This window comes from Sphaeramia orbicularis, chromosome 14, assembly GCF_902148855.1.
Source record: "Sphaeramia orbicularis chromosome 14, fSphaOr1.1, whole genome shotgun sequence".
Lineage (NCBI taxonomy): Eukaryota > Metazoa > Chordata > Actinopteri > Kurtiformes > Apogonidae > Sphaeramia > Sphaeramia orbicularis.
Genome location: NC_043970.1, coordinates 47,846,271 through 47,873,664, shown reverse-complemented (window position 1 = coordinate 47,873,664; position 27,394 = coordinate 47,846,271). Strand labels below are relative to the sequence as shown.

The 27,394-nt window shown below is 34.3% G+C and overlaps 1 protein-coding gene across 1 annotated transcript; it reads right to left on the bottom strand.

Moving 5' to 3' along the window:
* Positions 1 to 19,678: 19,678 nt before the first annotated feature.
* On the bottom strand, positions 19,679 to 27,318 carry LOC115433365 (microfibrillar-associated protein 3-like). The gene is made up of 3 exons (XM_030154738.1): positions 27,217 to 27,318; positions 25,484 to 25,748; positions 19,679 to 20,518 (listed from the first exon to the last, which is right to left on the bottom strand). Exons 2-3 carry the CDS (start codon positions 25,704 to 25,706, stop codon positions 19,800 to 19,802), a joined length of 942 nt encoding a protein of 313 aa, XP_030010598.1. The 5' UTR covers positions 25,707 to 25,748; positions 27,217 to 27,318; the 3' UTR covers positions 19,679 to 19,799.
* Positions 27,319 to 27,394: the final 76 nt, after the last annotated feature.

Sequence of the window (27,394 nt, the reverse complement as noted above, 5' to 3'; positions counted from 1 at the left end):
GCATGAAAGGGTTAATCAGCACTGTAGCTGCTGTAACAGGGTACCTGTGGGGTCTTGAAAAGTCTTAAAGGAGTGATATTTCGCTTTTTTAAATGGAATTCTGCATTTTCAAATGTTTTCCTGTATTCTGCATAAACTGTAACCAAACTGTAACTATCAAACCAGGTTGGTTTGATAGTGTCCTTCACGTCATCTGCATTGTTGGATCTGGTGTCTCTCATCTTCCTCTTGACAATCCTCCATAGGTTCTCAAAACCACCTTTCTGGTGTCATTACTAAGAAATGGGGTTGAAGATGGACCTGTGGAGTTGAATTAACCTGTTTAACCCTGACCATATTTTCAGGGGAAAAACACCTAAAAAGACATACCCAAAGTAAATGAAGAATTACTTCACAATAATAAGGTTCATATGGATGTTCTTGGGGTCTATGGACATTTAGAGACCTCACAGAATCTATTCCCATTGTATAAAATATTGCATCTATTACACTGGGTTACAAAAAAATGTTTTTTGCAAGTTGTCTAGGTTTTTTCAACTGAATTAGGACCATTTTGCACCGCTAAATCCAGAAATGACATCTGTTTTTCTCAATCAGGTCAGGTTTTTTTCCTAATTTGATTTTGAAAAATTTGATCTTCTCACAAAATATAATAATTAATACCGAAATAAGACTGGTAAGCACACTTTATGAAACTTGTGACTTGATTCCTGTTAGGTACAATGGTGTATTCACCGCAGATGTAGCAGAATACGTCAGGCTTATTTTTGCAAGATCTTCTAGTCGAAGCCATTTCATTCACCTGTAATATTAAAAAAAAACAATCATAAATTGGCTAAAGTTAAATCTTCAGAACTTGTTTATTGCAAGAAATATGAAAGAATTTTGTATCATATGATGTGAAAATGTCCATAAATGTAAGCAAAAATGTTAAAAAGCCAATATGTGCATAGTTCAGAAAGTTGACCTGATTGAGCAAAATGAATGTGATTTTTGGATTCAGCACACCAAAATTATCCTAAATCAGCTCAAAAAACTTAAACAATAAATTTGTTGCTGACCAGTGTTATTATGCCTGAGTAAACTGTAACAAACTAAAAGAGAAATTGGAATTTTTTATCCTCACCTGTTTTTTTTCAGCTGGATTGACAATGATATGCATGAATTAATTGTTCGTGTCGGAGATTTTTAATAGCGTATATTTCACCCCACAAAGATTAAAAATCATGTTTGAACATCAAAGTTTGCACTAAAATACACTTTTGATGTACTTTTATTAACATTAGGGTCTAAACTTTGAGCAACAGTTGAAAAAAACTTTCATTGTCCTGATTTATTATATTTTTATAGTAGATGAATATTAACCCTTTCATGCATAAGTCACTACAGTGGACAGTTATTCTCCAGCTGCTCTCTTGTATATTAATGAGTTTTGTTGTTTTAGTTCCATATCAGCCAACACAGTGGACACTTATGCACCATCCCATACAGACATTCAGAACCATTACTGTAACTTTGCTGTTCTTGATAAACCTGATCTGCAGTAACATGTTTGAGTGTAAATCAATTATTTGTTAGACAAAAAGGTTTTTTGTTTTTGTTTTTTTGCATATTATCTCCATGAAGTGAGTAATTACTAGCATTAGAATATGTTAAAATGTGAGAGGACATCAGATTAGCAGCATAAAAATGTTTTTATTTCATTGTTTTCATATCACTTTCTGATATTTGGTTTTAAACATGTTTGTTTTCTTCAAAAATTAAATGCATGGATATTTTTGTAACTTCATAGGAAAAAAAACTCAATCACATTGTTTTTTTCATGGCTAAAGAGGAATAAAAACACTCAAAAAATAAATCTGGACTCAGGTTCTCACAATTCATGCATGAAAGGGTTAATATAATTTTTTCGGCCTGCGGGCAGGCTGATAGGGCTAAAGGGGTAAGAATTCAGACCCAAGCAGAGCGTTTACACTTTATGTAGACCACAGGGAAATGTTTGAAAATGCTTTTTTTTTTTTTTTTTTTAAAGCAAAATATCACTCCTTTAAGGAAGGTAGAACTCGAGAAAAATTCATTTGGAAACTGCCACAAAAGTAGCGCTGGGTCTTTATGGTTCATTGCACTCGCTTTATACATGCAGTATGTTCAAGGTTTGTCGCTGTAAGAAGGTTCATCTGTTAGTTTGCCCTCATCTCAGCAACAGTTTGAGAGAATGGCACAACATTTACTAGGACTAAAGGAGGTCATGTTTGGCCATGCTTATAAGCATGATATCTCAGACAGAATTCCTCCAAAATTAGAAAAAACATTCACTTAAAACCAGGGACGAACTGAAATATTTTGCCAGTCAAAGGTCAAAAGTTAAGATAGCTGTGACCCCAATTCTGTCTATTCTTATAAGTACGATATCAAAGGAATTTTTTTTGTTTTTTTCAAACACAGTCAAGGTCACTATGACTTCACGAAACACATTTTTGGCAGTAACTGCTGTAATTCAGAGGATTGCATATGGATAGATTATGATGCAAAGGTATGCATGATAAGATGTGGAAGGACAAACCTTCACCCAGTTGCTGTAATAAAATGAAAGTAATTAATCTGTTGTCTTTTTCCAATCTGGAGTGTTTGTTTGTCCTTCGATGTACAAGACAATTCAGCTCAAAGAGGACAACAGTGTTTGGGCTCATGCCAGTGGAAGTGTTCAGACAGAGAACGGCAGAGCTCATCACAGTTCCAGTCCTTCGTCTAATGAACAGATAGGATGAACGCTTCTCTTTTCCCGTCATCTAATTCATCATCTGCTCTTTTTTTTTGCCTGCTTCTATCTTCAGGATGATTGGGAATAAAATGAAATTAGCAGCAGTTTCCATCTGACCCGCTTTTATGAGCAATTTATGTTCAGGAGGGTCCAAATTTACTACCTTACACCTTCATTCATTTAAGTATGCATAATAAGATACACCAGTGTTTCTCAAAATGTGGGGCGGGCCCCCCTGGGGAGGCGCGAAGGCTTTCCAAGGGGGGCATGGGATCATTCCTAGGTGTTTTGTTTTTTTCTTCAGGTTAGAACATGTATCAGGTGGAACTAATGTTTTAGCGTTGGAGCACCCTGGACTCATTTTAGGGACGTACAACAAACAAATCTACTGCCATGGTGATCTGTCACTAGACTAGACCAAGAGTTTAGGTTTGGACAATGGACAAGGATTGGACTGGAAAAGAAAAATGTGCAATGTTTCTGGTTTTGCACAGTTTGCACTTTGATGTTCTGAGATGTACAACGGAAACAGGCTCATTGCAGCCACTGATATTGTTAAAATGTTCATCTTTGTTACCAAAATTTGTTTGTTGTTCTACAAAACAATTATCTTATTGTTATACAGGGTGGGGAAGCAAAATTTACAATATTTTGAGGCAGGGATTGAAAGACAGTGTATGACCAATTAGTTTATTGAAAGTCATGAGAATTTATTTGCCACAAGAAAACTGACATAATAGAAAATGTTTTTATTCTATGTGTCCTCCTTCTTTCTCAATAACTGCCTTCACACACTTCCTGAAACTTGCGCAAATGTTCCTCAAATATTCGGGTGACAGCTTCTCCCATTCTTCTTTAATAGTATCTTTAAGAAAGTCGACATTGCTGTGTGATGTTCTATTGGTAGCATGTTCTAAAACGCCCCAAATAGCAGAATCCAGAGGGTTTAGATCTGGGCTAGAAGGCGGCCATAAACACGATTCCCAAAAATTGCTGAAGTTGGATTTGTTGCTGTTGTCAACAAGTGTTTTGGTGTTCTTGTGTAAGATTTGAACTTCAAATCATATTTTACTGCATTTCTAACGGTCTTGTTGTCTACCTCAAGTTCAATTGCCATTTTTCTCATGGATTTGGTTGGATCCTTTAGGATTTTGGATTTGAGAGCTTTAATAAAAGCTTTGGTACGTTTTTTGTTGCTTCCTCCACTTCCAGACTTTCTCGTAATAGTTTTGCTCATAGTCATTCTCTTCTTTACAGGGGTTGGACAAAATAATGGAAAAACCTTCACCTCAAGATGATAATGCCCCAATCCATACAGCTAGAATTGTTAAAGAATGGCATGAGGAACATTCTAATGAAGTTGAGCATCTCGTATGGCCGGCACAGTCCCCAGACCTCAACATTATTGAGCATTTATGGTCAGTTTTAGAGATTCAAGTAAGACGTCGATTTCCACCGCCATCGTCTCTAAAAGAGTTGGAGGGTATTCTAACTGAAGAATGGCTTAAAATTCCTTTGGAAACAATTCACAAGTTGTATGAATCAATACCTCGGAGAATTGAGGCTGTAATTGCCGCAAAAGGCGGAACTACACCATATTAAATTATATTTAGTTGATTTTTTGAGGTGTTTCCATTATTTTGTCCAACCCCTGTACATTATAAACAGTCTTTATGGACACTCCAACTATTTTTGAAATCTCCTTTGGTGTGACGAGTGCATTCAGCAAATCACACACTCTTTGACGTTTGCTTTCCTGATTATTCATATGGGCAAAAGTTTCTGAAAAGGTATGGATAATAGTGTTAGGTATGATTATGACATCAATATATGTTTGGTTTCAAAACAATTGACGTAGTGCCTGCTGAGAAAAAACAACTAAATGTTCATTGTAAATTTTGCTTCCCCACCCTGTAGTTGTAAGATAATTACACATTTCCTATTTTTAATTGGTAAAATAATGTCTCAGGGAGCAGTTTTGTTGAGGTCATTTATATTGTTCAATCAAAAATCGAAGTTATTTTTAATTTGTACAACAAATAATTGAAGGAAAAGCAAAAAGTATTGTTACAGTATTGGTGTTTCTTTCAATAAAAGTTATAATTGCACCACAGGTACAATGTTGTTGGGGCTGAGGGGGGCTTGGAGATTTTTCATGCTCCAAAGGGGGGCCCGACAGAAAAAGACGGAGAACCACTGAGATACACTAACCCTGAGGATGTCGAAACACAAGCGAGTCCGTACAACCGTGTCCTTTAAGCCAATCTTTCTCATATATTCAATATATTTTAGTCTCTTTACCTCACACACGGTCAGAATTTGCGGAAGCGTTCGTCCTTTCAGCCCAATCAATTTGTTTAGTTTACCTTGTTGTCGCAGAGGACCCTGCTGGAAATATCCTATCCTTAAAATCTTCCTTCCTCCTCTCCTTAAACGTCTGCTTCGGCTCGGCATGATGAATGATCGCTCAGGCCAATCAATTCTATTTAGATAAGCTCGCCTCCAGAGAGGACAGGAAGGGGAAGACAGATGGATTTTTCGAGTTATTCAACGCAGAGGCCCAAGGTTATTGTTATTTGGGCTGTTCTCCAACCTGATATTTCACAGGTAGGGCAAACTGTAACTCAGGAGAAGCAGATTATACCTTTACTCACAAAGGTTCAAAAACTAAGACATATTTGGAAATCTTGAAATCTTGTCCATTTTAACCCTTTATTAGGCAAGTGACTATTTTTGGTAATTTCCTCAAACACTGAGCACTCATAGAAATATTCTGCAATTCAACATTTCTACCTTAGTGTGTTAATGGAGGACCTAACAAGACTTTAACCCTCTAAAGCACAGGTGTCAAACATACGGCCCGGGGACCAAATCCGGCCTGCCAAAGGGTCCAGTCCGGCCCTTGGGATGAATTTGTGAAACGCAGAAATTCCACCAAGATATTAACAATCCTTTTAGTTCAGGTTCCACATTCAAAACAATTCAATCTCAAGTGGGTCAGACCAGTAAAATACTAGCATAATAACATAAAAAAAATAATGACAACTCCAAATGTTTCTCTTTGTAAATGTAAATATTTTCATGTATTTATACTAAAACAAAGTATAATTTTGCAAAAAAAAAAAAAAAAAGTGAAAAACCTGATATGTCTTAAGAGAAGCAAATACAATTTTAACAATATTCTGCATGCTACTAAATGTTTTGTGTATTTGTAGATCCACTGTGATCTGTAAGTTATAATGTACATGTGGAAATGATAAACTGAGGCAGAATATTGTTAAAATTACACTTATTTTTTTCACTTTGTTCATGTTATTTACATCTTTTGAAAGGATAGTTTGTAGATGTAAACCTGTTCATAACGTAAATTAACTTTTTTTGCTCTAAAACACAGAGATAAGTTTGGAATTGACCTTATTTATATATTATTATGTTATTATTTTACTGGTCCGGCCCATTTCATATCAAATTTAGCTGAATGTGGCCCCTGAACTAAAATGAGTTTGACACCCCTGCTCTCAAGCCTGAACCATTAAATCATTGACAGAAAATTACAATTTTTTGAAACTGGAGCCTTTATTAGTCCTTCTGAACAACCAACAACTTATTTTTTTCAAATATCAATTTCCATGTATGAGTTTCAATTTTGTATCATATTTGATACATCGGGTCTCAATGCTCAAATATTATTATTTTTGAACAAACAAAAATATAATATAACACAAACATGTCTAACAAATTGTTAATTCCTTTTCAAAATTGTCAAAGTTCTTCCTCCTTCCTCATTTATGACAGTCTCGTAGTGTCACTGGAAAGGCCCCTGGTGAAAGAATTCCTCCCCCTGGTGGATTATCTGTGTATTGCATGTATTTAATTGTATAATTGTAATTGTAAATCTCACCTGTTCAACTTTACATTTTCTTGAGCCTCTTTTGTTTTTCTCTCTGCTCTTTTGTTTTGTTTGTGAAGCATCTTTGAGAGTCCAAAAAAGCGCTATGTAAGTGTGATGTATTATTATTATTATTATTATTATTATTATTATTATACATCAGGTTTTTCCAGAAAAAACAATCACACTGATCATGTAGAGGGCTTCAAAACTCATGTATCAAATACGATACATTTGGCATTAGAGGGTTATTATTTTTGTGTATGAATATTTTTTAAAAATTGTTTATTGTCATGTATCAAATACGATACATTTGGCATTAGAGGGTTATTATTTTTGTGTATGAATATTTTTTTTAAAAATTGTTTATTGTCATGTATCAAATACGATACATTTGGCATTAGAGGGTTATTATTTTTGTGTATGAATATTTTTTAAAAATTGTTTATTGTCATGTATCAAATACGATACATTTGGCATTAGAGGGTTATTATTTTTGTGTATGAATATTTTTTTTAAAAATTGTTTATTGTCATGTAAAAAATCAAGATCAGTGAAGTTACCATATTTGGTTCCTTACCCTTATGTGGAAAAAAAAAATCTCGAAAGTACAGTCTATGTAAAAAATACAAGAAAAACAAATGTAATGTTTTTGCATCATTTCATCAGGTTTATATTTACCTATGTTTTGTACTTTCTGGATATGTAGTTTTGCACTTGGTTTTGTATTCATTTGGTACTATCTTTGGATGTATTTAGTTGGTTTATCTGACTTTATACAGTGTGATTTTATAGCTAGTTGTGTATGGCTAACCATTAAGGTTATTACACTGGGTTACAAACAATGTTTTTTGCAAGTTGTCTAGGTTTTTTCAACTGAATTCGGACCATTTTGCACCACTAAATCCAAAAACGACATCTGTTTTTCTCAATCAGGTCAGGTTTTTTTTGCTAATTTGGTTTTGAAAAATTTGATCTTCTCACAAAATTGATTACATTTTTGTGACTTTATCAGTTGATTTTTTATATAGTTCTCACCCAAAATAGGTTTTAAGAGAAAAAAAAATCATTTGCTAACAGGATTCCTGTTAGGTACAATGGTGTATTCACCGCAGATGTAGCAGAATACATCAGGCTTATTTTTGCAAGATCTTCTAGTCGAAGCCATTTCATTCACCTGTAATATTAAAAAAACATGAATCATAAATTGGCAAAAGTAAAATCTTCAGAACTCATTTATTGCAAGAAATATGAAAGAATTTTGGATCATATGATGTGAAAATGCCCATAAATGTAAGCAAAAATGTTAAAAAGCCAATATGTAGCATAGTTCAGAAAGTTGACCTGATTGAGCAAAATGAATGTGATTTTTGGATTCAGCACACCAAAATTATCCTAAATCAGCTCAAAAAACTTAAACAATAAATTTGTTGTTGACCAGTGTTATTATTTAGAAGGGGGCAGGAAATATAAGATTTTCTTCATCCTGCTCCTTTTCGAGCATGGGTGTGTATATGTTTGTTTACTTGATGATTATTGAATGTTACTGATAAAATGCACAACCATGAACTAAATAAATAAATAAATAAATAAAGTGACAAAAACATGTATTTTAGAGCATTAGACCAACATAAGTGCTGGTCCAGACCCCTGTCCACATCCACATGATCCTTTTGAACATCATTCCTTACATTAGTACCATTACTTCATGGTACCGAACAAAGCAGGTCCACTCACTGTTCATGCAGAGGTGGACCTTACAGACCCTGGAGACCACATTGGACCTGACATTGTTGACTCACTGTCCTCACTTTAACTGTTGCTGTCACTGTCTTGAAATATGTGCAGAAATTACCAAAAACAGTCACTTGCCTGATAAAGGGGTAAATATGGGGCCAATCCTGTGCCTTAGTGAGGTCATGAAGCATGTTGGTTTTTATAACACTACGCAGTGATTGAGAGATTTTATAGAAGTTTTGCAGCTGTATATAGTGAATATGAGTGATTTTTGTCAGTTTATGACCTTATGACAGTTGTTTTATTGCATGTGTTTACTTTTTAGCAAGTGCTGCTCAGATTTTTATGGCAAGAGGAGAGAGACTGTTGTCACGACAACCGACAAGGAGATAGATGACAATGTCCAATAACAGTATTTCAGTGAGTGGCCTATAAAGGGTTAACCCTCAAAGACCTAAACAACAACTACCGACCACACGCATCGCTTGCTTTTATGATTTTTATATTTGTGTCTGTGTATGTATAGTATGTTTTTATACCTGTGTATTTATCTGCGTGTGTTGTTGCCTATGTATATTCCTTCTGATTTTATTGTAAAGCACTTTGTGAAACCTTTATGCAAGAAGTGCTATATAAATAAACTTTATTATTCTTATTCTTATTCTTCTTATTATTATTATTGTTATTGTTGTTGTTGTTGTTGTTGTTGTTATTGTTATTGTTATTGTTATTGATAGAAGTAGTAGTAGTAGTGGTGGTATTATTATCTCCTCACCTAAAATGTCTTATATTAATTTATATACTACTTGAACCAATAATCCTACACTGTAAAAAAAAAAAAAAAATCTGTAATTTAACAGAACATTTTTGTTATGAAAAGTCCTGTAATTACACAAGATATTTGTCAATTAACAAACAAGTCTTGTTCAACTTACAGAACAAATACTTCTTTTACGGTTAATTGTCAGTAATTTTATCTCATTTTATTATTTTTTTACAGTATGAAACTTTAAATTAAAAGTTTAATCTCATACATAGAAAAGAAATATTTGTGAAATTATGATACATTTGCAAATGTATTTTAACTGTATTTTTCTGTGGGAAAAAAATTATTATGTTATTTTACATTTGACACGTAAAATCACAGTCTATTTTTGTCATTTCATTGATATTTTCCTGTATCTTAAAAATACAGGAAAAATCTGTAAAATAAACGGTAAAAATTCTGTTAAATTACAGATTTTTTTTTACAGTGTATGTCTAGGTTTTGTGAACCTGTAAAATCCTGCAAAGATGTATCTTTTGTAAATTATGTTATATTGCCTTACTGATATTTTCTAAGATTTTCATTTTCTCTTTCTAATAACAAAAAAGAAAGTTACTACCTGACGAAAATAGAAAAACAAACCAAAAACAGCTGTTTTTTTTTTTTTTTTTTTTTTCTGAGACCGGATGTTATCATTTTTAAGGAAAAAGCACTAATTTTTACTTATTTATTTTTCAGGAAAAAGCGCTAATGCCAAGGTCACAAAGATTCTTACGAACAATGGGTTTGTACGAATCTTACAGTTCGTACGAAATCTGGAGTTTGCAGACATTTGTGGAGGGAGCATGTCTACGATGTCCAGATTTTGTACGAACTGGAAGATTCGTACAAACCCATTGTTCGTAAGAATCTTTGTGACCTTGGTATTAGCGCTCTTTCCTTGAAAATGACATCATCCGGTCTCAGAAAATAAAAAAAACAGCCGTGTATCTTTTGGTAATTGAATTTTCTTTTCGGAAACAAAAGAAAAACTAGTGGTTAATCGATTTCTGTTTTTAAAATAGACAAATTAAAATTGAATTTCAAGGCATTTTTTTTTCAGTGTCAAAACAAATAAACCAAACTTTTTAAAAAATGGATTAATTTTTGTTTTCTCTTTCTTCCAGATTTTGTTCGAACTGGAAGATCCATACAAACCCATCGTTCGTAAGAATCTTTGTGACCTTGGTATTAGCGCTCTTTCCTTGAAAATGACATCATCCGGTCTCAGAAAATAAAAAAAACCAACCGTGTATGTTTTGGTAATTGAATTTTCTTTTTGGAAACAAAAGAAAAACTAGTGGTTAATTGATTTCCGTTTTTAAAACAGACTAAATTGAATTTCAAGGCGTTTTTTTTTTTTTTTTTCAGTGTCAAAACAGACATCATCCAGTCTCAGAAAATAAAAAAAACAGCCATGTATCTTTTGGTATCTGAATTTCTTTTCGGAAACAAAAGAAAAACTAGTGGTTAATTGATTTCCGTTTTTAAAATAGACAAATTAAAACTGAAGTTTAAGGCATTTATTTTTATTTATTTATTTTTTTTCAGTGTCAAAACGGATAAAACCAAATTTTAAAAAATGGATTGATTTTTGTTTTCTCTTTCTTCCAGATTTGGTACGAACTGGAAGATTCGTACAAACGCATCATTTGTAAGAATCTTTGTGACCTTGGCATTAGCGCTCTTTCCTTGAAAATGACATCATCCGGTCTCAGAAAAGGAAAAAACAGATGTTTTTGGTCCACTTTTCCATTTCTGTCAGGTGCTAACTTTCTTTTTTGTTATTAGAAAGAGAAAGCAAAAATCAGTTGTTTTTTTTTTGTTTGTTTGTTTTTTATTTGTTTTGACACTGAAAAAGAAAAATGCCTTGAAATTCAATTTTAATTCTTCTATTTTATAACAAAAATCAAATAACCACTAGCTTTTCTTTTGTTTATGAAAAAAAAAATCCAATTACCAAAAGATAAACTGACCATCTTCAATCTGCAGCTCTCTTCTATCAACCTACATCCACAGACTAAATATTGCTGATTAACCCCCAACCCCTACCACCTCCACCTTTGTTACAAGGTAGATTTTCTAAAGCCTGAAGAAAAAAGTCCACAGAACAATGAATTAAATTAAAATATGCTGAAAGATAATAATGTAATTTTTATCCACTGATCCCAAAAAGCCATCAATCACTGCAGCTTGAACTGAAATTTTCCACACACACACAAAAAAAAAAAGCAGAAGGAAATATTCATTTCTATGTGTTTTCATCCATTGCTGTTGTGTGAATATTGGGCGTTACTTCCTGGAGATCAGCAGGAGGTGCATATTAGTAATATTGTCCTTTTAAGTATTATTTAAGTGTCCATTAAAGGGAAAAGGCAGAGGTTAAGACAGAAACCAGATCTGCCTTTAGGCTCTTAAAACATTTAAACTTAACATTTTCATACTTTTTCTGCATTTAGTGCTTAGTTTGTTCATTGTGATGATTATTTTAGTTCTTTTTTGGTTCTTTTTCTTAATTTTTTGTTTGTTTTTGGTAGGTTAGTGCTTACTTTTAGTTTGTTTTTTGTTCATTTTCATCATTTTTGGACATTTTCTGTTAATTATGATATTGCTTATTTTCCATTTTTTGTTCATTTTGTTCAATTACTCTTTTCTTTGTTCACATAAAAACAATTTGACAAGAAAAAATTCATTTATACAGGAGCACATCTGGCTGATTTTTAAGCCAACAGCTCTACCTAGTGGCTGATCAGCCACACACGTCAGAAATAACCACCAACAGACTTCGTTGTCATTTTAATTTTTATTTTAGTTTTTTCACCTAGAATCCAAAAATCAGACACCTTGCTTCCATGACAAATAAAATGACACGAGTACCTTTAAATATGAATGATTCAGCAACAACAGGAGATTAACGACTATACAGTATATCAAATTTAATCTTAAGCATTATCAAAACATAAAATAAAAGTTTTTGTTCAGCCACAAAGTGCAAGTTCAACATCTTATTCACAGTTTTCAACTCTCATACTCTCTTTTCACTGCCTCTGACCCATTTGTTTGGCTTAAATTTCCTGAAATTTTTAAGCTTTAAGGTTTTAGTGAAAGTCTTTTTTTATAATTCTGATTGACAAGTTATATTGATATAAATTATTAAACATCTTTATGGTATTTTCCCAATATATGTCAAACAAATAGCAATGTAAATGATGTGATATAGACAAATTCTGAGGTATTTTGGGTTGAATGCACTTATTATTATTATTATTATTATTATTATTATTATTATGTATTATCTTCATATGTACTGTCAAGTAAACAACAATGTGAACCCTCAGAACCTAGGAATGATCTGTTTTCTCAGAAAACTTTCTAGACTAGAAAAGCAGTCAGAGAGCGCAGACCTCTGCCAAGAAAGATCAGTGCGCCCCCCCCGGTTCACCACCACAATTTAATCATTTGTTCCTTGTGCCAGTATCAACATTTCCTGAAATTTTCATCCAAATCCATTCATAACTTTTTGACTTATCTTGCACACAGACAGACAGACATGGGGGGGGGACTGATCTGAGGTCTGTGCTCTCGGAGTGCTTCTAGTTTTTATTTGAATGATGACAAGCCGGAATGAAAGAGGAGCAACAAGACTATTTTTAAAATGTAAGAAACAGAAGTAAAAAGTTGGCTGAAAAATAATGACTCCAGCAAAGTATAGCCTTAACAATCAAAATTTCTACTTAAGTAAGGTAATGAAGTATTTGTACTTTGCTACTTGACACCTCTGTCAATAACTGAATATTCCCTTTTCTACATGAACTGCTCTTGGTGTTTGTATCTGGGAAAGTATTGGTGTTTTAGAGCTCATTTGCGAAAACAACATAAAACAACTCTTAAGTCTAACTTGGACCAAAACAATGATTCAGGCTGCATTTAGCTGTAGTCCAGTAATCAGTCTCTGTTTCTGTCAGTCTGTCAACTCTTTAGACTGAATATATTTACATAAATAAAGGCACATTTACTTTAAAAAAAGTAATTTCTTTAATTTCAGATCCTAATGATAAATAGTCAAAGTACAGCATTTATGTAACTGGTGATTCATACTTAAATTTTCTTCCATTTTATTCATTTGCTTAATATCTGTCCATGTTACTACTGTAAACTCATGGTTTTTATCTACTACATATTGTTTAATTGTTGAATATTGTTCAAAACTTTGCACATATGACCCGATATCTGTTTTAGCTTATTTTGTTAAGATGATAAATGGGCATTTTAAGCACTTTTCAAAGTCTATTTAAGTCGATTAGTCAGGATGTCACTGTAAACACATGCCCTCAACCCAAATCCACATAGTCATAATTAAAAAAAAAAAAAAAAAATATATATATATATATATATATATATATATATATATATATATAATAAAATAACCTGACCAGCCATATACTCCGTGAATCACAAGTATATCATTTGATTTTTTTAAATATTTTTTTTCACACTTAATATTTCAAGCATTTACACAGAAACAACCCCCAAAAACCACCCCAAATAAAAATTAGTCGACTAATTGGTTATTCACTCACTAATGCTTACACATACGTACAAAGCTACTGCTGTTTTAATGAACATTAAAACGTTGAATGTAAACTTCATTTATCAAGTATTTCCTTAAATGATTAGATTATTTTTTTACTCAGAGCAGCCATCTGTATGAATGGATGTAATATAATATCATATAATGTACCTCAATCAGGATCATAATGTAATGTAACTGTATAATGAATGCATGAATGAATGAATGCAGGTCCATCATTGTTGAAATAACTGCTTAGATTCTGTGACTGCACATCTGATGGTAACCTGTAAGTGTCAAGTATTGTCTGAATAACTGGGATAGTTAATAAAATCTACAAGAAAATCTGATTTGATGTGATATTATGACTCAGTTTTTTGTTTTTTTGTTTTTTTTTATCTGAACATTAGTCATCATTTAAATTCTTTGAAATGCACATAAAATCTGTATATCATTCGTCATCATATTCAATTGAGAATCCACAATCAGGAAACGAAAAAATGACTCGATATTTCATTATGCATGTACAAATCAAAAATTAGTTTTTCATTCTTTCGATTGTACGGTCAAATTAAAAATTGGAAATAAGGAAATGGACCAAATGTCAGGTTTCATGTTGACATTTTTGATATCCGATTCAGTATGACCCGGAAGTTACTGACTTCTTCCTGTGTTGCGCAAAGTGGCTTCTACTTAGATTGTCTACCATGGTATGAGACAAAACAACAATACCTGGAAGATACCTGGTCAGTGCATCTTTTGGTAATTGGATTTTCTTTTTGGAAACAAAAGAAAAACTACTGATTCATTGATTTTCGGTTTTTAAAACAGACAAATTAAAATTTAATTTCAAGGCGTTTTTTGTTTTTTTTTTTCAGGTTCAAAACAGATAAACCAAATTTTCCAAAATGGATTGATTTTTGTTTTCTCTTTCTAATAACAAAAAATAAAAGTAACTGCCTGACAGAAATGGAAAAACCGGACCAAAAACTGCTGATTTTTTAAATTTTCTGAGACCGGATGTTGTCATTTTCAAGGAGAGAGCGTTAATACCAAGGTCACAAAGATTCTTACAAATGATTACCGAATTACCAAAAGATACACTGACCAAGATCCTGCCGATTGTTTCCGTTGTCATGTCGTCTTCCTTGAGAGTAACGTGTTTGCTGCCTCTGAATAACACGAAATTCACCATTATTGCAGAATGCATTAGGCAGAACACTAGCAAACCCACGACTTTCCAGCTCAACACATGAAGAAATCAGTAACTTCCGGGTCATATCAAATTGGATATCAAAAACGTTAACATGAAACACGACATTTGGTCCATTTGCTTATTTCCAATTTTTAATTTGTACGTACAATAGAAAGAATGAAAAACTCGTTTTTTGATTTGTACATTAATAACACTGGTCTACAATTTTTTAGAAATAATTTGCTTCAGAGATTAAATGTGCTAAATGTTACGTATTTCAATAAGATTAATTGGAAAATAAATGACAAAAGTGCCAGTTTGCTGATGTTTTCAAGGTATATGATTAAGTGTTATTACACATAGATACTGGTTTATGTACATTTATATAATAGTTTTATAAATCTTCCACTAAATAGAACCTGTAAAGTGAATGTATTCTAATGTGCAGACAGTGTTTTGAAGTAGATCTTGTAGCTCTGAGACAAATATTCCTTTTGAGTCAAACCCATTCTCTCGTTAATTCTTGAATTTCACATTTTGACCCAAGGCTGTATCTTGGAAAGTTTAGCCAACCAGCATTTTTTACTTGATTTTTCTTTATCAGTGACTCTCATGTGGTAAAATTTCATTACTTTTATTCTGGAAGTATTTTCCTTGTAGACCAGCGTAATGAAATAACGAGTAATTTTTTTCGTTTTCTGATTGTGGATTCTCAATTGAATATGAAAAGAACGAATAATACACGGATTCACATAATTTTCACATTTCCTAATTTCACTGTACACACAATGACAATAAAGGCTATTGTATTATGTTATATTGTTTTCTATTGTATTAATGAATCTGTTATAGGTTTGTATATACACTACCAGTCAAAAGTTTGGACTCATCTTCTCATTTAAATGACATGAGATGGACCGTAGACGTCCAACAAGTGCTCAGCATCACTGGGAACTCCTTCAAGACTGTTGGAAAACATTTCAGGTGACTACCTCGTGAAGCTCATCGAGAGAATGCCAAGAATGTGCAAAGCAGTAATAAAAACAAAATGTGGCTATTTTGAATAATCTAATATATAAAACATGCTTTGAGTTATGTCACACTTTTTTTAACTACATAATGTTGTAATAGTAATTTTACAGTGAGTATTATAAGTGTATTTGTTCCCCCTTGTGGCGCTGCCGTTCGTTATTCAATACAAAGAAAGTTAAAACGACAGGTTATGAGGGGTTGCTGAAAAAAGCTGCTGAACATGGATTTTGTGTCTGAAAAATGGACAAAAACAACTGTAGTATTGCTCAACAGATAAAATGAAGGCCGATATCTTAACCAAGCCATTACCTAGACAGAGGTTTGAGTATCTCAGAGAGGAGATTGGGCTGTGTTCCATTTAAAATGTGTCTACGACAGGCTTTCACAGTATTCATTGTTAGATAGGCTTAAAAATGTGGAACTTAAAGTTTTTGTGATATAAAACAAACAAAAAAAAAGGCTTATATCTTTGAAGAAAAAAAAAACTGTAATGTCTACAAGTTACAGGTATGTTTTTTGAGCAGTACCAGTGGAATATGTAAATGCCATCATAAAATTAAGTGGGAGTGTTGTAATAGTAATTTTACAATGAGTATTATAAGTGTATTTGTGCCCCCTTGTGGCGCTGCCGTTCGTTATTCAATAAAGAGAAAGTTAAAACATCGACAGGTTATGAGGGGTCGCTGAAAAAAGCTGCTGAACATGGATTTTGTGTCTGAAAAATGGACAAAAACAACTGTAGTATTGCTCAACAGATAAAATGAAGGCCGATATCTTAACCAAGCCATTACCTAGACAGAGGTTTGAGTATCTCAGAGAGGAGATTGGGCTGTGTTCCATTTAAAATGTGTCTACGACAGGCTTTCACAGTATTCATTGTTAGATAGGCTTAAAAATGTGGAACTTAAAGTTTTTGTGATATAAAACAAACAAAAAAAAAGGCTTATATCTTTGAAGAAAAAAAAACTGTAACGTCTACAAGTTACAGGTATGTTTTTTGAGCAGTACCAGTGGAATATGTAAATGCCATCATAAAATTAAGTGGGAGTGTTGTAATAGTAATTTTACAATGAGTATTATAAGTGTATTTGTGCCCCCTTGTGGCGCTGCCGTTCGTTATTCAATACAAAGAAAGTTAAAACGACAGGTTATGAGGGGTTGCTGAAAAAAGCTGCTGAACATGGATTTTGTGTCTGAAAAATGGACAAAAACAACTGTAGTATTGCTCAACAGATAAAATGAAGGCCGATATCTTAACCAAGCCATTACCTAGACAGAGGTTTGAGTATCTCAGAGAGGAGATTGGGCTGTGTTCCATTTAAAATGTGTCTACGACAGGCTTTCACAGTATTCATTGTTAGATAGGCTTAAAAATGTGGAACTTAAAGTTTTTGTGATATAAAACAAACAAAAAAAAAGGCTTATATCTTTGAAGAAAAAAAAACTGTAACGTCTACAAGTTACAGGTATGTTTTTTGAGCAGTACCAGTGGAATATGTAAATGCCATCATAAAATTAAGTGGGAGTGTTGTAATAGTAATTTTACAATGAGTATTATAAGTGTATTTGTGCCCCCTTGTGGCGCTGCCGTTCGTTATTCAATACAAAGAAAGTTAAAACGACAGGTTATGAGGGGTTGCTGAAAAAAGCTGCTGAACATGGATTTTGTGTCTGAAAAATGGACAAAAACAACTGTAGTATTGCTCAACAGATAAAATGAAGGCCGATATCTTAACCAAGCCATTACCTAGACAGAGGTTTGAGTATCTCAGAGAGGAGATTGGGCTGTGTTCCATTTAAAATGTGTCTACGACAGGCTTTCACAGTATTCATTGTTAGATAGGCTTAAAAATGTGGAACTTAAAGTTTTTGTGATATAAAACAAACAAAAAAAAGGCTTATATCTTTGAAGAAAAAAAAACTGTAACGTCTACAAGTTACAGGTATGTTTTTTGAGCAGTACCAGTGGAATATGTAAATGCCATCATAAACTTAAGTGGGAGTGTTGTAACAGTAATTTTACAATGAGTATTACAGTCTACTCTCGTTATAGCGCCAACTTCCATTCACGGCCAAATTGGCGGTATAGCGAAAATGGCGTTACAACGGGTTGCGTCCATAATGTGCATGTCTTTACTATATGACGTCTATGCTGCCTCCGTTAACCCGTTCTAATTGCGTTTCTAAATAAATCTTGATTCTGTTATGTTGTAAGGGATCATTTAAAGTGGGGAAACATTTGAAGCATTATTATACCGTGTCGGGAAATGACACCCCATCATCTTGAGGCTTTGGCTTAATCCAACGTCCTCTTCCCGACATCCTGACCTACTGAGTGTTCTGCGATAAATGAACGGTGGCCGTTCCGTAGACCTACTCGTAGCTTGTCGCGATCAGCGTCTGGCGCGTTTGTTTCAGTGCATTGTTAAAATTTATGTGTACTCGATGGCAATCACGCTGGCGGTATAACGGTCGGGAAATCAATGGTATAAGTGTTGTTTGTGCATGGAACTGGGCTGGCGGTTGCGATAGGCGGAAATGGCGGTAGCTAATGGAATAATGCATTGGGGATTTTTGTGCAATGGTTTTGGTCGGCGGTGAGCGAAAATGGCGGTATAACGGCGGGCGGTTTAACAAGAGTAGACTGTATAAGTGTATTTGTGCCCCCTTGTGGCACTGCTGTTCATTATTCAATAAAGAGAAAGTTAAAACAACAACACATAATTCCATATTTGTTCATTCATAGTTTTGATGCCTTCAGTGAGAATCTACAATGTAAATATTCATGAAAATAAAGAAAAAACAGATGAGTCCAAACTTTTGACTGGTAGTGTATAAGCTTCATCTTAAACTTTATCCCTGAGTAAAATGGTGCTAAATTTTTAATGTATCAAGTAGGGATACACCGATCCGACACCAGTATCGGGCATCAGCTCCGATACTCAGTTTGTGTACTTGTATTTGTACTCGTAAAAGTAATCCGATACACTGCACCGATACCACTTATGGTCGTGTGACATTCACAGTTCAGTGCTGCAGGTACGAGGAGGAGGAATAATGTGTGGGGAGTGTGAAGAGTGTGGAGATTTTCTAAATAAATGACGGTGATAAAAGTAACGCTGGCTGTAAGTAACGTTACAGACACAGACAGATACAGACGCAGCGTTCTGTCCGTCCTCTGCGTACATTCCATCCGTTTTCCAGGTGCTGGCAAATGCGTACCCAAATGGAGAAACCCAGCAGGAACCATGGAGCTAGAGGATCTGTTCAAAAAGTCACTGTGTGAGTTAGAGAAAAACTACTGACACATTTAGGACAACTACCCAGGGTTCGGCCGGTTTCCATCCTACTTATAATACTATGGGGGTATGGAGTGGTACAGACCGCCGCCAGCAGAAGTGAAAACAAAACTTATCGCTCATTTCTCTTTTCTCTTCCTGCTGAAGCTGAGCTTTTAAACCTTACCTAAAAAAAACCTATTACTGACTTTGCTCTTCTCAAAAAACTTTACTCTTCTTCATGGTATTTGTCCAGTATGGTTAATTCAGAGCGGCGCCCCCTGGTGGATTAATTGACAAACACTCATTCCAACACATTAAATGTTAGTAGCAGCACTTTGTTCCAGTCAGACTAATGACAACGACAATAAAGCACATTTACAAAAGGAACTAAGAACTGGAATGGGATTATTAAGGACTTGTATCGGTACTCGGTATTGGCAAGTACTCAAATGTAAGTACTCGTACTCGGTCTGGAAAAAAGTAGTATCAGTGCATTCCTGGTATCAAGTATTGTCCTGTAATCTCACATTTACTTTGGTGGTTTGGACTGAAACGCTTCACCCCCCTCTTCCTCTGAAACCATGTGAATCGACACCGCGACATCCACCTCGCCTCCACCTGGCGTTGGCAGCAGCTCCTGACGCACCTCCCTCCCCTCCTCTTCATCTTCGTCGTCATCGGAGCAGGGCGGACCTATAGCTTGTCTTTGCCCACACGCTGCCGCCTCCTTTACCTCCGCTGCGTCAGATCCGGGGCTCACCGTCTCCGCCCCCTCCTCCACAAACGTACGGCAGTTGAGAATAAGCGGCGGCAGAGGGATGCTCCTGGCCAGCTCCTCGATGTGTCGCGCCAACTCCATCGTCTTGAACTGCGTGACCTTGGCGAGCTCCGCCGTCTTCGCCGACGTGATGATGGGGATGCGTTTGGCCACCTCGAAGGCCTTCTGCAGCTTCTCGGCGCCTTCTGTACGAAAGAACTCGTTGATGACCGTCTCCGTCTTCCTGAGGTGGCTGCTGACCATGCAGAGCCGAGCCACGTTGAGGATCATGGTGATGGTGAAGGCCACCAGGCAGACCACGACGTAGTACAGGCCCAGGCCGCTGTCGGTGTAGGCCACGCGCAGGGTGATGGTGTAGTTGGTGGTGACGCCTCGGCTGCTGGACGCCACGCAGGTGTAGCGGCCTCGGTCCTCGAAGGACACGACGCTGATGTTGAGGACGCCTCTGTCCTGAATCTGCCACTTTCCATCTTTACATGAAAAACAACAGAGGGGAAATAGAGAGTTTTAGAGTCATACAGATGTTTTCACATCCTGGAAATACATGGAACTTCATTTCTGTAAACTTCAACTGTAAATTTCCCTATGGGATGAATAAAGTATCTATCTATCTATCTATCTATCTATCTATCTATCTATCTATCTATCTATCTATCTATCTATCTATCTATCTATCTATCTATCTATCTATCTATCTATCTATCTATCCATCCATCCATCCATCTATCCATCCATCCATCCATCCATCCATCGTATAGTTTTATGTAAATCGGCTAAAATATGCTTAGAGGTCTTATTTCTGTCTTTGTGCATAAGAAATCAATCTAAGTGAATCCCCAAAAGAACTTTGTGTCGGTAAATGCAAGTTCTGCAAATTTACAGGATTTCAGTTCTGTTGCAACATGTTGATGGTCATATGAACTATGTTTTCAGCTCAAAAATGTGCAATTTCATCACAATTAATGCTATATTTTCATGTCACAAATGGCCAAGTTATATTTGAACTGAATTTACCTGAAAAACAAATATTCTGTTCTTTTAGATTCCCCATTTTTTCTTACAAGATTCTCTCCTACATATCACATGTTTTATTTTTACAGGTTCAATATGGAGTATGGTGCTGATCCATCCTGCTTATGTTACACCAATACATACATGAAGAATGTCACACGTCACTTTTTAAATCAACAGTTTTTTAATAATAAGCATTTTTATAAAGAAATAACAATTCTATATTGTTATTTACTCTTTAGTATGATGATAAACTATACAATAAATAATTCTGATACTAGTTTTTGCACAGGGATCATTAGTGTAAACGGTGACATGGCTGCTGAGCATCAGTATGATGGGATCCACAACAACCATGTCACATCCGTCCACTGCCACATTTAGTGTTTTTGTGTCAGCTGTTATTGTTTTAGATCCACAATACTAACATTTATGAATAAGAGGAGAATTAGCAATAGTAAGTATATAAGTTTCTTCCTAATAAAGTACTGGTACTGACCAGAGCATCATGGGTAATGTCACATCCGTCCACCAGCAAAAGTTTCCACATACATGTGCTATTCAAAATCCAATATTTCTGAAAATAGAGCTTCCACTGTCAAATAATATCAGTAGTCTGTGCACAAATGGATTAGCATTATTTCAACACAGTTCTATGCATTTCTTACAACTTTTTTTTTTTTTTGGACAAAAACGGCCACTCATTTGACCCCCTAAGTAAATTTTAGCCGAAATATAAATCTTAAAGCAGCTGGATGTTGTACAATTATGTATAATTTCTTTGCTCCTAATGGTTAAAACATCAGATTTTTTTTTTTCATCGTGTTGCCATTATTGACTTTTATTTGCATGTTTCAGTTATTTTAAGTATTTACAGAATACCATTACCATTCTAGGTCATGAAAACATTAGTAATATATGAAATATTTCTGTTAAACATGATCAGTTTTCAGATAGTAGATTTTTTTTTTACGCTACATCAATGCATATTCTATTTAGAAATGTCCACTTCCATTTTTGTCAGTTTACGAGAAATAAAAATATGAGGAGAGTTTATGTCCCAAAACTAACTGTATAGCCAAAAAAATAATTTCAGTCACTCCACCCTTAGCATGCTGTACAAACATGATAAGATGAAATAAAATTTGTTTGTAAGCTTTGATTGCACAAGTGAAAAAGTAAACAGACCCGCCCAGTCACACACAATATTTTGCCCCTCTTGCTTACTGATACCCTAGTCTACCCAAGGATTCATTTTGAGTCTTTACTTTAAATTTTTTCAAAGACTTTTCAGCAATTTTTACCAAAAAAAAAGGAAAAATTGACAGAAAGGCACATGTAAAGAACGTGTTATTCAAATGTTCAATGTAACTTAAATCTGCACAAAAAAATAATAAATCTGTAAAAAATAAAATAATAATAATAATAATAATAATAATAATAATAATAATAATAATAATAATAATAATAATATAAAATAAAGAACACGTGTATGAAATTTGAAAAGAATGTGAAAATATCTGAGAAATCAGTTGGACAAATTTTAAGAGCTGGAATGTTAAAAAATGTATAAAAAAATTTAAAAAATTAATTCAACCATCAGACTGTGCACTACACATCTCCTAGTGATAAAGTGTTTCAAGTTTGAAAAGAATCAGGTGAATAGTGTCAGAGAAATGAGTTAGACAAAAATCTCGAACAGACGGAGAGACAGACATATTAAAAAAAAAAAAAAAAAAAAAAAAAAAAAAAAACCTGCCCTGTCTCCCAGAAATAACTAAAATGCAAATCAAATCCCATTACATCTCGTAGAAAAATCAATCTCTTTATTTTGCTGTTAGGAAATTATAATTTGACATTGAAGCATCTGCTACTTTTCTGGCACCGGATACAAAATCCAGGACTTTCCATTCACATTCCATTCTTACTCTCAGTATAAGCACTAAAATTAATACATCTCTGCAGACTTTTCTGTCTTAAATCAATACCTGGCATCTTTCTCTAAAGTTCTTTCAGCGCCTAAACCCAATCATAACCAGTCTAAAAAAACAAACAAAACAGGCTGAGCATCTTAAATCACAGGACTGGTATTTTGGTTGCTACAGAATGTTTTTGTACATCAATAATAATTATATCGGTTGAAATAATATAAATATAAAAACAAGACTAATCTCATACATATATAAAAACGTCACTCAGACAGAACAGATCAGGACCACGCTTCTTAAATAGTACTGAAACAAAATACATTCAACTTTTATCATCCTGTGTTCTAAGTTTACCAAGCCTCTCTAATGCCAAAGAAAGAGGAATACTAGAGGGATTCAGTTTCTTCATGGGCAATTTTCTTTTTTCTTTGCATTTTTTTGTGTGTAATCTTGCCAATAAACCAATAGAAACGATCACCTAACCTCACTGACCGAAAAAGTATCATGTGCAAATAACGCCACTATTCATTTCTTTTACTGTTTTCATTTGCAGGTGCAGTTTATTTACGTGTGAAGGACATTTCTGAGAGACAGGTCGTATTATGTTTCAGTCAAACCAGTTTGTGCAGTGTGGAGTGAAGAACAGGAAAAACAGCTCAGACTTCAACAACATCCTAATGATTAATAGATGCCAAAGAAATGTGGGGCATATTAAATACAAAAGAACTGATTAAATGATGATACATGTACGTACATAATCAATACTTAGTTAATTGTGAGCTTTAGAATTTTTTCTTTCATTCACTTACTCACATATTGATAGCGTAGTAGTAACCTTTCCATCAAGGGTAACTTAAGGTCCACAAAACTGTGTTGTGTGCAGCTGATTCACTTTTATGCACCTCTATCCCTGACTTATATCATAGTTTACAAACTCAGGTTTACACTAACAGGCTTGGTGAAATCATTTCATGTTACTTGGGATCCTTTTTTGAACTACATACATTTGCTGGACTTTTCATCAGAGTTGGAGGATTGATATGTGTACTTATTTATTTATTCTTTTTTTTTAACCTCCACCAAGTGTAACAGCGAAGGTTAAGTTTTCATCAGGGTTTGTCTGTCTGTCTGTTTGTTTCTTTGTTAGCAAGATAACTCAAAAAGTTATGGACGGATTTTAATGAAATTTTCAGGAAATGTTGATACTGGCAAAAGGAACAAATGATTAAATTTTGGTAGTAATGGGGGGAGGGGCTGATCTGCCTTGGTGGAAGTCAGCACTCTCCGAGTGCTTTTCTAGTTTGCTATTTATTTTATTTAATATTATTTATTCATTTTTATTACCTCCACCAGGAGGTATTGGGATCACTCTGCCTTGTGTGTTTGTTTGCATGTTTGTCTGTTAGCAAGATAACTCAAAAAGTTATGGACGAATTTCATGAAATTTACTGGCACAAGGAACATTTATTTATTTGATCTTATTTATTTTATTCTTTTACTTATCCATGCTGCTATACCGATGCATGGTGGAACACTGAGCACTTTTTGTCCTGTCTTTTTGTCCTGTCTGTAAGCGTGATCAAGTGCCTGTCTTGCATGTTCAGTGTATGTGTTGTTGTAATGCCAAGGCAATCACCTAGACTGCAAAACAAATCTACCTGCGGGTATAAATAAAGTAACCTTGACCTTGAACTGGTTAAATTTTGGTGGTGATTGAGGGGGGGGCAGATCTGTCTTGGTGGAGGTCTGCGCTCTCCGAGTGCTTTTCTTGTTAATTTATATATATTTATGTGTATCGGTGTGTATATATGTATATGTGTGCATGCATATGTATGGGTATTTGTATACACTTTTTTTCCCTTATTTTATTTTTCTTATTTACCCCCTTTCTGTTTTTTTGGTTGAATTGTTTTCCTTAACTATTTCTTTGTCTTTTGTTCGGGTTTTGAGTGGCTGGCCTTGGGTGGTGGGTGGTGGGTGATGGGTGAAGGGGGAGTTGGCATTCAGGTGTGCCAGTCGATGTCTGTTCTATATTTTTGTATCTCATGCTGTGCATCACTGTGTCTAAAATGTTCAAAATGTTCTATAAATAAATAGTAAATAGTAATAATCCTTTATGATCTGTGCATTACCCTTCATATATTCATTCAAATTCACTCAAAAAGGACTTTTGTTCATGTTAAACAACAGTAAGAACTCTCTGTACTGAATAGTAACAGGAGTTTCACTTAGTTTTTTTCAAAACCTTGCTAAAAACTAGCAAATTTCAACCTCAAAGGTATATGCTACATATGCAGACACTGTTTATATTAGAATATTATCACTTTATTATTAGTTTCTTATTGCTCCAAAAACCTTTTTTTCAGACTTTGATGGGTAAAACTGAAGAATATAGAAAAAAAACTTTCAAAGTCTGTAAAATCAAAGTCAAACATTACTTGAACCAACATCGAAAACACTTATTTTTGGTAAAAGGGGGGTGTTTCTTCATCATACCTTCACTGTCCCCCAGCAGAAGTCCTTTAGCGTTGTACCACGTGATGTTATCTCCTGTCACGTTACACTCGATCAGCATACTGGATCCTTCCTTCGCTATGATGTTCATGCTGGGAGGGACGATCTCCACCAGATGTGACCTGTTCTGCTGTCCAGCTGTTGACCAGCAGCTGAGCAGGAGTGTAAGGACCAGGTGTGACAGGTGAGTCTGAGGCGATAACATGTCGATGAGAGTCACGGCCTCAGCTCACACACACAGACAACCCTTCAGAAACAGAGAAAAGGTTTAATACATCTCATTTTTTTTATATGCAATCCTGTCAAAGCTGCTATATCAAAGACAGACATATCAGTAGTACATTACAATCCAATAAAAAATATTACTCAGAAATAGGCCATTTTTGTTTTAAAAATGTTTACTTTTACTTAAGACTTTTACTAGCAAAAGAACACCTTATTTTTACACTTTAATGTTATTTAGGTACAATATCTTTGTAATGAATTTATCTACAGCTACTTTAAATAATTATATGAATATGGTTGACCTATCAGCAACCTACAACAAAATGTACAGTAAAATGTTTTTTTCTTTTTTTTAATAGCAGCACACATACCTTAATGTAAGTGTAATGGTGATGAAAAAGACACAATATGAAACAAAATGAAAGCAAATGATGAAAAGTGGAGGTGTACACTGTCTATCAATTTATTTTCCATGTTTTATTACTTTTTTTTTGGCTTAAAAGTGAGGGGTTTAAGTAGAGGGCTCAGTTCTAAGAGGAATCGTGCATTCTTAAGCAATGATACAGAGATTTTGTGAATGGTTAATTTATAAAATTACTAAAATGAACAAGAGCACAATCATCTGGATGATCCAATGAGATTATATCCTAAAGGTTAAGAGTAAACACTGTTAGCAGCCTTAAAAAGTAAGATTTTGAGCTGTTGAAAGTCTTAGGAATATTTCACATATATTTCTTTTTTTTTTTTTTTTTTTTTTGAACAATGAACAAATGAATGGTATATATACATAATAGTATACATCAAAAAAAGGATAGAAAATTTCACAATTCACAATACATTTTACATTTTAAATATATAAAATGCATGCAAGAAAAATATATTTTTAAGAAATGCTCGAAGTGTAAATAGAAATTATACAAATTAAATAAGATCATAGACTTGACATAGTTTTTTGATTTTATTTGCTTTGATGTTCTTTAAATTGTCTGAATAATTGGAGAAAAGGGCTTTAAAAACAATGTTTGGATGCTGATGTGCAAATTTAGTCCAATGAATGTGAAATTTGGCAAAAGTAACTAAAAGGCTGACAATATATCTTTTTTTCTGGATTTATTTTATCAATTTGTGAAAGGCCAAATAAAATATGTTGAAAGTTCAATTTATATGAAGGGTCAATTTTGGTGTTTATAAAATTATTTAAATCAATCCAAAATATGTGTGTGGGTGCAATCCCAAAATAAATGACATATTATTTCCTCTGCGTTGCTGCAAAAAGAACAAAGAGTATCAATATTTTTCTTATATTTTACCAGAAAATTCTTTACCGGATCAACTTAAACTTACTTCTCGTACCTTATTAGTTTTCACATATATTTCTTAATTCCCCAGCAGTCAGTGAATCTGTCACCAAAACACCATGTGCTGTAAACCAGCGTCTACCTGTAGATCAAACAGACACCACAGACTAAAACAAACACGGAACACGTTACCTGGTTTTAACCTGTTCAGTCCTTATTGTGTCTTAATGATTAAAAATCCTCTTCGGTTTTTATTACTTAGACTTTAAACCCAGCGTCAACAAGTACAATCTGTCCACTTCCTGGTTCAAGAGTGAGGGGCGTGGCTACCTGCACATCAGGCGGAGCTTACTAATAAATACATAATAAA